Source organism: Lingula anatina, chromosome 2 (assembly GCF_051362555.1).
Source record: "Lingula anatina isolate TDL-2025a chromosome 2, LinAna3.0, whole genome shotgun sequence".
NCBI lineage: Eukaryota > Metazoa > Brachiopoda > Lingulata > Lingulida > Lingulidae > Lingula > Lingula anatina.
Window position 1 is genome coordinate 26,624,202 of NC_141768.1, and position 15,539 is coordinate 26,639,740.

The 15,539-nt window shown below is 35.8% G+C and overlaps 1 protein-coding gene across 9 annotated transcripts in view; it reads left to right on the forward strand.

Annotated features, from left to right (window-relative positions):
- LOC106177062 (phosphofurin acidic cluster sorting protein 2) overlaps positions 1-15,539 on the forward strand; it is a 37,600-nt gene that overhangs the window by 11,127 nt on the left and 10,934 nt on the right. For 7 of the 9 annotated variants that reach the window (XM_087003896.1, XM_087003901.1, XM_087003897.1 and 4 more), the window contains exons 2-10: positions 2,535-2,634; positions 3,874-3,963; positions 10,284-10,409; positions 11,699-11,864; positions 12,394-12,533; positions 12,879-12,938; positions 13,449-13,600; positions 14,297-14,348; positions 14,642-14,704. In XM_087003896.1, the coding sequence (XP_086860022.1) occupies positions 2,535-2,634; positions 3,874-3,963; positions 10,284-10,409; positions 11,699-11,864; positions 12,394-12,533; positions 12,879-12,938; positions 13,449-13,600; positions 14,297-14,348; positions 14,642-14,704 (949 nt within the window). Of the gene's footprint in view, positions 1-1,522; positions 2,315-2,534; positions 2,635-3,873; positions 3,964-10,283; positions 10,410-11,698; positions 11,865-12,393; positions 12,534-12,878; positions 12,939-13,448; positions 13,601-14,296; positions 14,349-14,641; positions 14,705-15,539 lie in introns of those variants that run through there. The other 2 variants (XM_087003900.1, XM_087003898.1) reach the window with 2 other exon arrangements.

The following is a 15,539-nucleotide window of genomic DNA, read 5'->3' on the forward strand; positions in this document are numbered from 1 at the left end:
ATAATGTCTGATAAAAAAAAAAAGAAAGAAAGAAAGCGAGAATAAAAAATTGAGCATAAGTGTAAGTTGTAAATATAGAGTAAATGGATTTTATGATGGAAGTTTCAATACAAAATCTCAGCTGTTTAAGTAACAGTGTATTGAAATTTCTTTGACTGCTTGGTAGAGCACGTTTCCGCCAGTTTTCAATGTCCCTTTGAGATGAAGTATTGAATAGATCAAATAACATGTGTTGCTCGTGCCTAAAAACACACACACAATGCCCTTCGTTTGAGCATAGTGAATATTGGACCCCCAGATCCCCACTTAAAACAGCAAAATGCTAAAGCTGGAATATAATCTATATTTTTACCTTTGTTTATTCTCCTTTTAATGGCAAAGTGCACCTTTTATTTACCGTGTGACATGTTCCAACACAGTAACACTGGTGTTTTGGTTTGATGGTAGAAATAGAAGCAACAGTTAAATATTGGTTTCGACGACCTTGAAAAAGCAGTGCAAGCATAGTTAGAGCTTTGTCAGGGATTTATTATTGGAGTCATATAGTTGGATTATTTGCGGTCATCTTTGCTTCAAGTTCAGGGTCATGTCGTTTCCTTTGTATAGTGTGATTTAATAAATCTTAATCTGTCTTTTTAGTGGGATTTGGTAAAAGTTGTCTGTCTTTCCATGTATATTGTCACTATCACGAAAAATAAATTTGTACTTTCTTGAAAGCAATTCAACTGTCATATTATATTAAACCTTGCCTAAATACATAACAAGACAGTCACACATGTATCATCTTACCTTTGACATAGCATTGGTGGTCTCTTTTGTTATTTAGTACAAAGAGGATATAGGCAAGTGAAACAGAACTATAGGGATTTCTTCAATATAGTAGTACATTCTGTGCCCAGTGTTTAATATTATTATTTAGTTTGGTTGAACATAAATATTATCATATAAAGTTATTAATTTTTTTTCATTTTTGTTTTGTCATTTTATTAGTATTTTAATGCCAACCATTAACTAGGCTCAGCGATTAGGAAATGAACCTTATTAGGGGTTTTTAAAAATCAATAAGGCAACTGTTAATATACAATTTACTTGGTATATTTGTATTTTGTATAGAACAAATTATGAACATTTTATATCAGACCATATGTTTCTAATTATATGTTTGATAACACATGTTGATGTTATTTTTATTTCTGTCTGCTGTCGGAACTGTGCAGAATTATTAATATATGTATAAAGATATTTAAAGCTCATTATATGAATCTAGACCAAAAAAAATTAAAGATCACAAACGTATAGAAAAAGTGTGGATAAATGTGTTCCTTTTTAGTCCTGTTTAAATAGGGAGCATGTACATTCCAAATTACTGCCTTGTCTCAATTAGATCAAATAGATAGGCATTCGTAGCTAAACAACTTTTTTTGTTTGCGTGCATCTTTCATCCTTCTAAATTTAGTCCCTGTGCATCATCCACATATCTTGGTTATTTGCACAGGGGATGGATGCTTAGGATTCGGTATTTGTCTTAGACACTTGTGGAAAGTGGAAAGAATGCCATAGCTGGTAATTACCTTGTATATCAGAATATGGCACCCTTCTTCTCATCCAAAGCAGCTTTGCCAGCAGATAGTTTGATGGAGAAACATACCTTATAGATAGCCCAGGAGGGAATGTGTATATTTGCACAACTTGCAGACATTTTCACCTGCCTTGAACAATATTTCTCAGATGGCATTTATCATAATATCTGTGGCCGAAAAAAACTCACTCTTGGAATCTCATCCTGGGAATCCACAAACAGACTGATAGAGGATAGTGAAACCTCAGCATGAATGAGTCGGAAGGAAGTCTCTCAGCAGTCATGTCAACTGGATACTATTTCAATGGTGCTTTTAGTCATTTTTGATCATTAAAAAGAATATACGTGGAGGATAGAAAATTCCCTCGATCTCCTGAGAGTTTTGGGAGGAGAGAGCACGTGAGGTGGATTATCCTCGGGGGGAATTATTGGATGGAGCTAATTGTTTTGGGAATGTCTGTGCTGTTAGTGCTCATAGGGTATTTTCATCGAACATGCATCAGCAGCAGTGGCCTCGGCAGCTTTTTCCCTCTCTGATCTTTGCACTTATCAGTGAGAGTCTGGCACTACTGGCACTGGAGTACTGATCTCTGAAAACAGTGTGTTTGGACATTCATGGCTTCGTTGTATCGTACAAGCATGCGTTTTAATATCCAAAACAGCAAGACGTGAGGTTCTCTGGTTTGGTTTAATTGACCACATGAAAGACATGTCATCTTATGCCATTCAAACCAGGTATCATTTGTCTATTAATGCTTTGGACAAGAGAATAATGTAAAGTCTGTATTTTCATTTTCTTCATGAGCAGTGAAGTAGCAGAAGCAATGAGCATGGAATATTTGAATGGAATGGTTTGAAGGCTACTTGTAATGTAGTACGATTGTTGCCATGAGTCTACAACCGAGCATTCTTGTAAGTTGTACTGGAATAATTTCTTTTTTCCTCTGTTTTGCAGGCTATGCACACTCAAACTGACAAGACTCATGGTGCTGAAACCCCTAGAACAAGACCTTACATCTATTATCATAGCTGTCAAGATGCAGATAGGTAGCCAGGTAAGAAGATACATGGATGCTTACTTAATTACACCTGTACGCCTGCTCAAACTACGTGGAAATTCTACATCAAAGATTACCTGTTAACATAAGAGGTTGCTTTTTTTTTTTTTTTTTTTTTTGGGGGGGGGGATGTAGAGGGGGGTGAATATGCAGGTTTTTTGCTCTTTGAATGGGTTATATTTCCAAGTGGATTTGTAAGATTATGAGGTGTTTCTTTTCAGATAATAGCTACATAAAAAAAACAAGCGTTGGAGAATATTCCACTGTTTACTCATCATAATCAATAAAGAACTGCAGGAAAAAATTGCAAATGTACTGTTGATCCTCGAGCATTTTTTGGTTCTTTGGTACTAGATGATTAGCTTCCCCTCAGTGAGCATATAATGTGGAGGCTTTTAGTAAGATTATTATCTGTTGTCTTGATATAATGAGATTGATTGTTTGAGAACAGATAACAAGTCATCAGGAAGATGCACGATCTTATATTTCATGTATGTACTAAAAATTCAACGGATACACAGACAGCCATATCTCCTAATCTATATCACTGCTGTTTGGTTGTCAGCACCCTACACTGAAATGACTCCAGATTCTGGGCCTTCCACCGTCAGTAAATTATTTCATATCAAAAAAATAGTGATTGTGATCAAAAGTAGGTTAACTTATTGATATTTATTACATGTATGGAATTTAAAAAAAAAATAGCCAGCTTTTTAATTGGTGAATGACCCCAGGTTCAGCTGGGCTTGGTGTTCTTTTCAAGGTATGTGAAGCAAAATAAAATGCGACTCTGGGAAAGTGACACATGGACTCTGCTACTTAAGTTGTGCCACACCGACATTAATGGTTATTTGATGTTGGTGCCATGTTCCTGTATTTGTCGCTGTTGCATTTTATTTCTCATTGCCATCCATAAAAACTATTTGTATTTTTGAGCCTCTCTTTCTCAAATTTTGGATTTTATCCCCAGAATTTTTTATTACATCCTTCTCTGTAAGCTCCCCACCCCTTACACAAACACACACACACACACACACACACACACACACACACACACACACAGTCTTAAGGAAAGGTTAGTTTGTGCAACTAAAAATACAAGGAAGCATGATGTTTCTAATGTAGGTAAAGAAATTGAGTGAATATTTTGTTGTCACATCTACTATCTTTATCACAATGAGAAACTAATATCTGATAATTACTGATAATCTATACCATGAATTGTGTTTGTTTTAGGGTTCTAAGAGGACCCTGCGTACCACTGAGATTGTGTTGCAGCCCAATGGTACTGTAGACACAGAACTAGATATTACCTTCATTTTACAGGTAAGTTTTGAATTTCTTGTGGTTATTTATTTATTTATTTATTTATTTATTTATTTATTTATTTATTTATTTATTTGTAGGAGTAGTAATTTGAAAAAAAAAGTTACATTAGTTGTGGAAATATTTTAAATGCATATTATTTTAATACAAGTTTAACTGAATTTTTAATATATGTATTTTCTGTCTTATTGTTTAGAGTGCAACAAAACAAATATGTGTCTACTGTTTTATTAAAGCATATTACTTGAAATGTAATTTGAATGCTGTCATGGGAAACAGTAAACTGATACTGCCATTAACGCACTTGTCAATATATTTATTACGTGATACCTAGTTAAACATGATACCTAGTTCTTCCTTCCTGTTGTCATGTATTTAATAGAGTTTGTTCGAGTAAAAGATATTATTCAGTCAATGCTTTTTTTCTGCGTTGGCCATTTTTGCCAGTTTTAGCAGTTTTGGGCATTATGAATAAAGGTTAAAGATTAAAAGAGATAGAATTGATAACATATACCGTTTGCTGCAAAACGAGCTCATTTTCAGATTTAAGTCACAGATCATTACTAGGCCTAGTTTAAAGCATTTCCTGACCCTTTGTACACTTGTTGCTTGGAATTACATCAATCTCCAGTTAACAGCAGGCTTATAAATGATTCTGTCCTTGGCAAAGAAAGAAAAAACTTCCATCAAATCATTAGAGGAAATGAATTGCCTACAGATCATGTCCACAGAGGGGACATTAGCTATCCTCCCTTAAGAACTCTCGGTCACTGTGCAGGTTTTACTGTATGATTAAAGAACTTAGAAATTAATAACCATGCACTGTTATGGGCATCTGCTGAATAACACTACTGGACATGTAGGTGCATGATAATTGCATATATTTTCAATTTCTTGATCTGCCTCGAATATTGAATCATCCATGTCTCTGGCATACATATTTAACACTTGTAGAGTAATCATGGAATATTGGGAAGCCAACATGATATTGATCCTCTGTGAAGTTCAAGAACCATGGGCCAGCAGAACAGCATTTACTTCTTTTTTTATCAGCCATATTTGTGATCAATCCACATTCAAGTTGGCACTAAGAGGATTATATTCAAGTGGTGATCTGTTCAGTACAGGCACCCACCCCGAGTTTCAGAGAGTCATTGAAACTGACCTCTGTTATCACCCTGCCTCTGCAGTTTCTAGTAACCTCTGAAACTTGGGGTAGATGTATGATATTTGAAATTCATTTCTGGTCCACAGACTGTGATTTTATTAGTGGTGGGATGTCAAAATTAAGGAGGAATTATACAGGGGACATATCGAAGAAGAGTTCAAAATCAAGAAAATGATGAATAATATGTAAATGAATAAATAATGGATGAATGACTCATGGATGGGTGAATGAATGATGCAGGACTGCACTGGGAGAGAGCACACCATGACAAGCCCTTGGTCAAAGGATGATGATGATTATGAAAGAATGTAGATAAGAAAGTAGTAGATACAGGCCTACCCAACTACCAGACTCGGCACCGAATGATCCTGAATTCACCAGTAGATCAGACCACACTACCCGTTTTCAAGGTGTGTGTCATACCCTGAACAAATTTTGAGTGGTGATGCAATGCTTTTCAACCCCGCTGAGAATCGTCACTATCACATCGCGTACTACTACTAGGCAAGAGCAGTGTCGCGTCTGATACTGTGTAATGCGATCTGACACACACCTTGAAAACGGGTAGTGTGGTCTGATCTACCGGTGAATTCAGAATCATTCGGTGCCGAGTCTGGTAGTTGGGTAGGCCTGAGATAGATGGATGGACGAGTGAAAGAAATCTGGAAGAGCTTTGAAAAGTGGATCTGGCTATTCAGGACTGAGGTAATGGCAGTTCAATGGGAAAAATTTACATCTCACCAAGAATCTATACTTGATTGAAGTCATGTTGTGGTTTTATCTCATGGGACGTGAACTATGTAAAGCAGTCGAGATAACCAGAATGAACAAGTTCACATTTAATGTAACATTGATCCTCTTGTTAGTTTTAAGAGCATCTTTCAGACAAATCTTTTTTTTCTTTGGTCTTGGAAATCAATATGTGCTACATCTCACCCACGTTTTACTCTTTTAAAAATGGTTGTTGAAATAACCTTGTTTTTTCGTTGGCTGTTTAATTCTGCCACCAAAAAAAGTAATAATGGGAGGGATGTCCCTCTTTCCTAGATCAACAAGAATGTGCGGCATATGCGGCTTGGCAATCTGTTCATCAGCAAATACTATCTAACCTATGCATATATGCATTCCATTACATACCTTACATATATGTCGTGTTTTGCCTATGTAGCTGAAAATACTCCACAGATATATGTGAAATGATCTGCTCAGAGATTTGGAAGTAAAATAAACACATAAACGGTGTTGTTTATTTCACAAGAAAGAAAAAATAATCCTGTATGACAGGACTTTCAAATTACTCCTTTTTACTCCATTGATCAATAGTGCTTGGAGAGTTCTTCATTTTGCAGAGGTTGATGAAAGTAAACATTTAGTTTAGAAATGTGTAATATCCGTGCTTTTTATGCTATGACAAGGATGGTTGAATAAGTTTTCAGTGTGAAAAAGAAGAATGGTTGAATAAGTTTTCAGTGTTAAAAAGAGACACTATTTTCCTTGCTATTCTATTAAATCATCATACTTTTCTGTATTTGCTGTTGGTCCGTGAGTGAAATACCACTTCAGGTAACACGTACTAGGTTCACTCAAGGTATTAAGAGTACAAGCTTAGGGAACGGCAGTCTTGTTTTGTTGGACAGCTGGCGGAGCACCTTGGAAAGTTGTTTACTTTCACCTTGGCGTAAATCCCAAGGATCATGGTCATTCCACACCTGTGAATAGTTCTCCCAAAAATCTCAACCACTTGGCATTTTAAGATACATGAATGATATTTGTCAGGATGCTATATCATGCACTAATGGGACGCGCAACAGGGCTGGCAGCATCTTTAAGGAACGATGTGCAAAGTTTTATATTGTATATTGTGTACCGCTGAACATATCAGACGTGGTTACATAACATGCACATTGCTAGTTAGGTAGAGCTCTTCTCCAATTATGAACCCATATGAGCTGATATAAATCTCTCTGCATGTGTGTGTGTGTGTGTGTGTGTGTGTGTGTACGTGCCCACCTGAAAGCACATGCATGCATGTGTGGTCAGATTGCGTTATGAAGGATCCAAGATTTCTTGGATGCTACAGTACCTAGAACAATGTGGGGAGGGAGTGGCACTCATTTCTCTCTTATTATCTTGGGAAGTATATTACATTTGCTAAAATAAGCAGTGTACACAGAGTGCTGTATATAGGGTTTATAATACTCTTGCTTACATTTTATCACATATGCTGCACTGTGGTAGAAAGTAAAGAATTTAAGTGATCTATTTTCATGACTTCTATTAGAAAAGTATATTTATGTGGATTTTTGCCTCTTTGTTGGCGTTGTATTTCTTCCAGATAGAGAGTTGATTGGGTTATCAGTAATGATATTTAAATGGATAGAACCACATGGTTTTTAACTGATATTATTCATACTTCATTTTACCATATAGGTTTAAGTTTGCCCTGTAACTTCTTTATTTGTACTAATATTCTGAATCTACTTATAGCAGTCACTTCTCCATTTAAGTATTATTGATATATTGCTTTCATGATATAGCAACTCTTATGACCTAAGTGTGCTATGTCTTTGATATGGGAGAAATGTCTGACAGGTTTTTCACTGATAAGCCTGTTCAAATAATTTAAACTCAATTTATCACTTCTTTCTTCTTGGGGCATTGTTTGTCCTGTGTCAGTTCAGTTTGCCTTGTTTGTAGAATGCATACACAACTTGCTGTGCTTGTGCCAATAAATATGCTTTCTGACTGTCAGATATGAGAGAAAAATCCAGTCGTTGTCGTATTGTCATTGATGTCTATCTCTGTGTGTCGGTTTTGCTACCACAATGGCGTGATATTGAATTCAAAATGGACAAGAAAAGCATGGGAAAATACAGGGGGATAGCAAAATGATTTTTCAAAAAAAAAAAAAAAATTGCTTTTTTATGTGCAAAAAAAAAAAAAAAAAAATTGACCTGGTTTTTCTAATGGGATAGCCCCCTGAGATAATATATAAGTTGCGTTAGTTCAACCCAGCTTTTATGGAAAAGCACTGTTGTTCCCATCTAGATGCAGCTTCAAAAGCATAAACCTAACAGCTATGACATTGACATTCACCAAGTATGCTTATATGAATTGATGAATATTAATGCATTTTTTTTTTAAAGTCTACCTCACAAAGCTTTTTGTGCTTTTCACTGGCTAATTTGGAGATGATTAAATCACAGGAATTATCTATACCACACTTAATGGCTCTTCATAAAAGCACTTTTTTTTAGCTTGAGATAAACATCCTCACCAGAGGTTTATAGTGCCATTTGGGCATTGAAGGGCTGCTTGTAAAAGCTACACATGGAACATTAATGTTTGTAGTGTGCTGTTGTATGGGGTGTATGTTTAAAAGCATAGCTCTGCTTGTTTATATGTTGTATTGGTTGTGCAAGTAGAAAGGTGGTGCGCTTCATTTCTTTCCACAGGTACACTGGTGAGGCATGCCAGTATATTGATGGCCTTAACCAATATAACCTGAAGTGTAGTGAAGTGTAAGATTTGGGAACTTAAGTATAGTTTTTGCAAAACCACAGAATCCAGTAGTTACTATATTTTATTTGCTCCTATTTGCCATTAGAATTGTTCTGATACAAGATGGTCAAGAACAAAAAATAACCAAAACCACTTTCACCCCAAAAACTAAACATCATCAGCAAAATGACCATACTTATTCTGAAGTCAAATAATCTCCATGAACATGATATGGTAATATTATAACAACCAGTAAGTTATATATAAAGTCATTTTAGCCTGATTGTGGCTAATAGAGTATATAACCAGTATTTTGTGGAAACATTGTTAAGATATCAAATGAAATGTGGTTTAAGCATAGTTTATACAAAACCAATGCATAAGTACATCACCAGTTATTTCCTTGTGCCATAAGATGCATACAATATTGACAATATCAGAATAAAGTGAATGATACTGGTTGAAGAAAAGAAAAAATGTTTTCTTCATAATTTTCTTCATAGAATATTTATAGAAGGGTCTCTATAATAAAATAGCTTCTAATCTGTTGTAGTGTTTGTAGTTTTTCCTGTGGTCTAGTCTTTCTTTCTTGATTGTCATTGTGGTTACCTGTGAATAATGGCTTCATTTGAATTCAGATACAATTGTTATGCTGCTGTATTTTACTATTGTTTTTTAATTTTTTTAGATGTATTTCTTTGTGTTGAATCATGGAATGATAAAAAGCAAAGCATTTTGTTTATAGGTATTGTCATATAATGTAGGTATGATTGAGGCATTTTTCAGGACTAAATATGCCTTTGATAGAAATATGTTGAGTAAGACTGAAACAGAAAATTGATAACGTATTTTTAGGAAAAATCTTTCCATGAATTCATATCCACTCATATCTCTTTTGATTGAAGCTGCTTTATGTTTATGATATCAGAATGCAGCTTAACCTTACATATTGCCTTGTTATTTATGTATCACGGAATATAGCGTTTTTCAAAGAAAATCCTTCAAATAATGAATCAGTTACAAATAGTGGAAACACGCCTGATTAGTCAGAGGAGTGTCTCTCAAGGCAGCACGCTATTTTTCTATTTTTGATATACACCAGTATATGTATTATTATTATGATGATTGCCACCGATTAAGTATGGATTTAGTTTTATCTGTAAACATCAAAACATTTCCTTGATGCAAATGCATGTCTATTAGTATTTATGGGCATTTAGTGTGATATAATGGACTGCATTGTAGTGGCTTGTGTTACACTGATTTAATCAACTAGAAGTTCAAGTCTAAACCATGTAATGTCAGTGTCTAGATGTGGAGATGACTGATCATGCCTTGCATACAAATTTCTATTTTCAGCGCTCACAACAGATTAGAACACCTCATTACATGCTGTTTTGTTGTAGGATAGATTAAGTACCAGTGGCACCTGTTATGATGGTGAAATAAAAAACGGTGAATATGGAACAATTCATGATTGTTTCTACCCTGCTCAAGGGACCCGCTGAGCTAACTTAAACCGCCTGCAGGGAAATGTCACAGCAATTTCCTTTTTTTTTTTTTTTTTTTTTTTTGAGATTATGCTTGCAGACATGACAGAAAGTATTACCTTGAACATTTAAAACAAATAGATATTTTCCTTTTTTTACAGTATCCCCACTTTTTTAAACGAGATGGCAATAAACTTCAAATCATGCTGCAGCGGAGGAAAAAGTATAAGAACCGCACAATTCTTGGCTATAAAACACTTGCTGTGGGCACTGTGAACATGGCACAGGTAGGTCAACAACACAGGATATCCACTGCTTTAAAAAAACTTAATTTTTACCCTAGAGCAGTGCATTCTATGGATGACCAACACACCTGAATAATTGACACTGTAATTTGATCAAATGCACACCTTTAAGGTCTGGAAGTGAGTATAATTTGATTGCTGGCAGTTGTTGTTTCTTAGATGCTTGACTGCTAAAAAAAAAAATCTTTTCTCAGACCTAAGATTTTAAGTATAAAGAACAGTAGCATATTTTTTCTCAGAATGTGGAACTACAAAGAGCAGAGCAGGGTTCAGAACTATACTAAGTTAATAAAGCAAAATATTATAACTGGGTGTTATCAGCCTGGTGGTGTTGTGTGTGTCTGGTCACACATTGCCATAGAGACACCAGAGGGTCATACCACATTAAGACACTTTAAGGCCCCATTTACAACCAAAGTTGATCCATGGATTAAGGTTGCGTTCAGAATAGATGATCCACAGATTAACTGATCCACAGACTTAATATGGCTGACAATGCCGACTTATCTCCTGATGGTCTTCCCCCCCCCCCCCCCCCCCCTCTATTCACCCCATTAAACGGATTAAATCTCAACTCCAAGGTTTAAATGCTAGATTTCTGCAGGGACGGCGTTTGTTGAGGTGGGGAGACCATCAGGGTATTAGTGGCATCACTTTTAAGCAGGTTTGCCATATTTAGTCAGTGGATCAGTCAGTCCGTGGATTATCTGTTCTGAATGCCCTCTCACAGGTCCACGGATGAAATATGGCTGACCCACTTGAAAGCTTATCGCGTGATCCCTGTAGGGAATTTATTCAGTACCTATAAGGTATTAAGGGGATTATGCTACAAGCTTTCAAGTGGGTCGGCCATATTTGATCCACAGACCTGTTGGTCCATGGATCAATTGGTTGTAAATGTGGCCTAAGAGGTGACTGTGAACATGCAGCACACATGAGCATTCTGTTATTTGAAGCGCTTATTTTGTTTAATTTGTACAGATATGAACATACCTGATCTGAACCCTGAATTTACTTTCATGAACATTCTATAATTACTTGTAATTTTCATTCTTCTCACTTTTATTCCTCATTCTTACCTATCATCATTTTAGACACAAAAATGGCAGTTACTGACACAAAGCCAAATGGCTTTTCAAAACACATGAATCGACATTTTGAAGGATTCCTAAAAAAATAGTTTTAGAAAAATCATAAATTAACATTGTTGGGATTGACTAATTGCCATAATCATATAAGTAATGAACAATGTGCGTGCTGTGACATTTCAGGTCCTCCAGCGAGCAGCTGACAAAGAGCTAGTCTTATACCCAGATATTAAAGATGCCCAGAGTGACCTCAGTCGTATTGCACAGGTCACCATTCTGGCCTTGTCTAGTCAGCCAGTTGATAAAGAAGAAAATGGGAGAAGAAAGCATCAAGACTCAGTGGAAGCAGGTGATTAGTTCCCATACAAAAGAATGAGGCAATTTTCTGGAATGGATCATTTTTTAGTTCTGGTTGGAAAAGTTCATGGCGGGAGTGAGTCATGTGAAAGCTGAGTGGGTGATGGGAGGTGCATCATCAGTAGTGCAGAGATTTTTTTAAAAAATCAATATTGATATTAAATGATGATGGGCTGAAGAAAAAGACTGACAGTAATTGAAATATAAAAGCTGCTTAAGTGATAATCTGAATTACATATTTCATCGATTTTCGAGTCTTTTGTTGGGTTTTCTTACCAACCTTAGCCTTATCAAATTGGAGAGTTTCTAGGTCTCTAAATAAGGTTATTATCTTTCATTAAGGACTCGTGATTTTACAGGGAGGAAGGGATTATATTGTCTTTTTCATCATTAATTTTTAAGTCTGTCAAAGACTTTTCTATATGACCAGTCTTGGCAGAGAAGAATCACTCTTTTTCTGCAGTCTGGATGTAATTGCAGAGATTTTCTCAAGGATAACATATTCTATCTTTGCTTTTTAGCAGGATCTGGGGAGACAGATGATGATGACCAGGAAGACTCTTCCAATGAAGAAGGCAGTGACAGTGAAACTTGTGAAATAGAAGGCAATTCACGGCCCAGGAAAGGCAGAAGTAGGCGGGGGCATCCCAGGATGGCAAGGGTAGGCATTTTGATAATAATAATAATAATAATAATAATAATAATAATAATAATAATAATAATAATAATAATAATAATAATAATAATAAATGATTTTTAGCAGTTGGATTATACAGTGAAATTATCAAAAGAAACTACTAAGACAAATAAAACAGGAAAAACATCAAAAAGTTAGATGTAATTAAGTGAAATATCATGCAACATAATGATAGAATTTATTTCTTGTGCAGTTGTTTTATACAAAAGATATTTTATACAAAAGACTGTTAGAACAATTATGATAGTGAGAAATATGTACAGAAAGTTTAGTTTTGTAACCATATGATATATCTTTTCTGTTTTTCAGCAAAGAAATCTCAAACAGAAGTTCTTTGATCTACTGAGAAAACTGAAAGTTTCAGAAGAGGTATGTTATTTAACCCATTCCAGAACTCTGTTTTCAAAAGTTTTACCTTCAGTCAGAGCCACTTGTATTAGACAGTTAGAACTCATTGAATCCTGCAATTAGGAGACATTTTCAGAACTTTGAGCTCAATCAGAACAGGGAACTAACAGATCCACGGATCAAATATGGCCAACTCACATGAATGCTTGTTGCGTAATCCCCGCAGGAAATCTATTCAGTGTCTAAGGGCGTATTCCCATAGTTTTAGACCGATCTATCCCCGTGGGGAGTCTCACTAGATTACTGTCAGATGATCCGTCTTAAATGTCCGTCCCGCTTACTACAAGCTGTAAGGGGGTAATTAACTTTCGTGCCCACTCGACTGACAGCTATTTAGCGTGAACCCACAGGGAGTTAGGTCGATCTAGTTTGGATCCAAGCTTTTTAGTGGGTCACCATATTTGATCTGCGTATCTGTTAGTCCACTGTTATGAATGGGCTCTTTGTCAACAGTGCTTTCTGGCCTTTCAGGTATTGGACTCAGAGCAGGACCCAGAGTTAGGGGATCAGCTGCACAGTCAACAGGAAATAGAAGAACTGTTTGATGAACTCGAGGATCTCAGCGACAGTGGACCGGAGATGGACAATCTTAGTGTGTTATCTACACCAAAGCCAAGTTTAAGGTAAAGTAACAGTATTATCTATATGGAGACAGTAGAGCTTTAGGTAAAATTATGTATGGTTTTGGCACTGAAACCATGTTAAAGGTGGAATGGCAATGTTCTATCTGTACTGAAACCAATTTCATGGTGAAATAACAGTGTCTTGGGGTGTGTTCACAATGAAGCTAGTTTGAACTAACTCTGCGGGGACTCTCGCTGAATGCAATCAGATTAACAAGCCTCCTCCTGGTATTGAGTATAATAAAGAGAAGCTGGTGATTATACGAGTTGTTGGAAACAAGAGGAGGTGTGTTAAGTTGATTTCATTCTGCTAGAGTCCCTGCGAAGTTTGTTCGAACTACCTAGTATGATAGTTTAAATGTAAACATACCTTATTATACTCAACGAGTATAATAGAGGCTCATGGAAAAAGTTATCAGTCATGTTATTTGGTCCCAGGACAGGGATCCAATTTTGGAGCAATTTTTAGTGTGTATTTTAGTTAGTAACATAATTGGTATCAGTATGGATATTATTCATGTATATTAAAACTTCCAAAGACACCTGCCATTGCTTTACTTCTCATAATTTTTATAATGCATATAATATCAATACAAGTCTGTAAAATAGAATGTACTAGCTGGGACTTAACAAAAACTAAACTTTTTTTTTTTTTGCCATTCATCTAATAGTTAATTGTATCTTAATGCATTGTAGGCCATTTTTCACAAACAGAGCACAATCAGTTGAGGCCTTAGAACCAACAAAGGTAAGTAGTATGGCATTATGTGGTTGAGTAGTCATATTAATTGCAGAATCCTCCTCACAAATTCATGATTTGACATAGGTTTTATTGCATGTTAATAGTCTCCCACAGTTTCAAGAAGATTTCATTCCGTTTTACTTTGTTCCTTATTTACCTACCAGATACGAAACCATTTTTCTTTGGTTACACACACACCCACAAAAAAAAATTAGTCCATAGTATTATTTGATTATTATTCTTTTGGCCTGCATGAATGTGACTTTCTGGATTATTTGGCTTGCTTTTTGTCTTCTCAGGAGCCTGCTGCGACGTATCATAGTGATGATAGCTCCAAAAAGAATGATTCTGATGGGCATGGGGTAAGGCACATCTTCCGTGGCACACTTTGCCTTGCTTGCTTGGTTTTGGGTATTTCTGGGTTATTGCTCCCCTCCTCTAGATTGTTCTGTGTTTGCTTTTCAGTTGATTTGGATTTATTCTAATTAAGTCACTGTTTTGCAGATTGGAATTTTTTGTTTTCTTTTGATGTACAGACTCCTTGTTGCCTGAGCGTCAACCATTTTATACTCTGTCTTTTTGATTCAAACGAGTGATGGGTCTCTGCTTCTCAGTCTAATTAGTTTGGGCAAATTGCCTGTTATCATGAACAAGTGTTAATGGCTAAACAGTTGCCTATAACAGATGCTAGGGAAGGACCTGTTTACCTTCTATTCAGGACTGTTTCCTGTGATAACAGTTGATTGGAAAATCCACTTGACTTAATTTCCGTTGTTGTTGAGAAGGAATGCATTGTAACCTCGTTAGCATGGCTGTACAAACTGAATCTCATGATAACTGACTTTCAGATCAAAGAATTAAATGTCAAAGACTTTCTTCACTCCGTCCTAAAATATCATTCTGTACTAAGTTCTGAAATTTAAAATTGCAAGCTGTGGTAGATTAAGGCTTGAATTAATGATATTAAGTAATCAAATTGATTGGCAATCTTAGCAAAAATACTTTCTGGCTTTTTGTTGAAGTATTTGTTGGTGAATTTTTTGTTCATGTATACAAAACTATACACATATCAGCTTAGCTGACATGTATTTTACATTTATTGGCTCATTTATATGACCAACTGAAGGAAAAGTTATTACAATACAAAATATGCATTATGTGTTTATTTAAAGTTCTCAGTTTGTGTGAGGCTTTTTC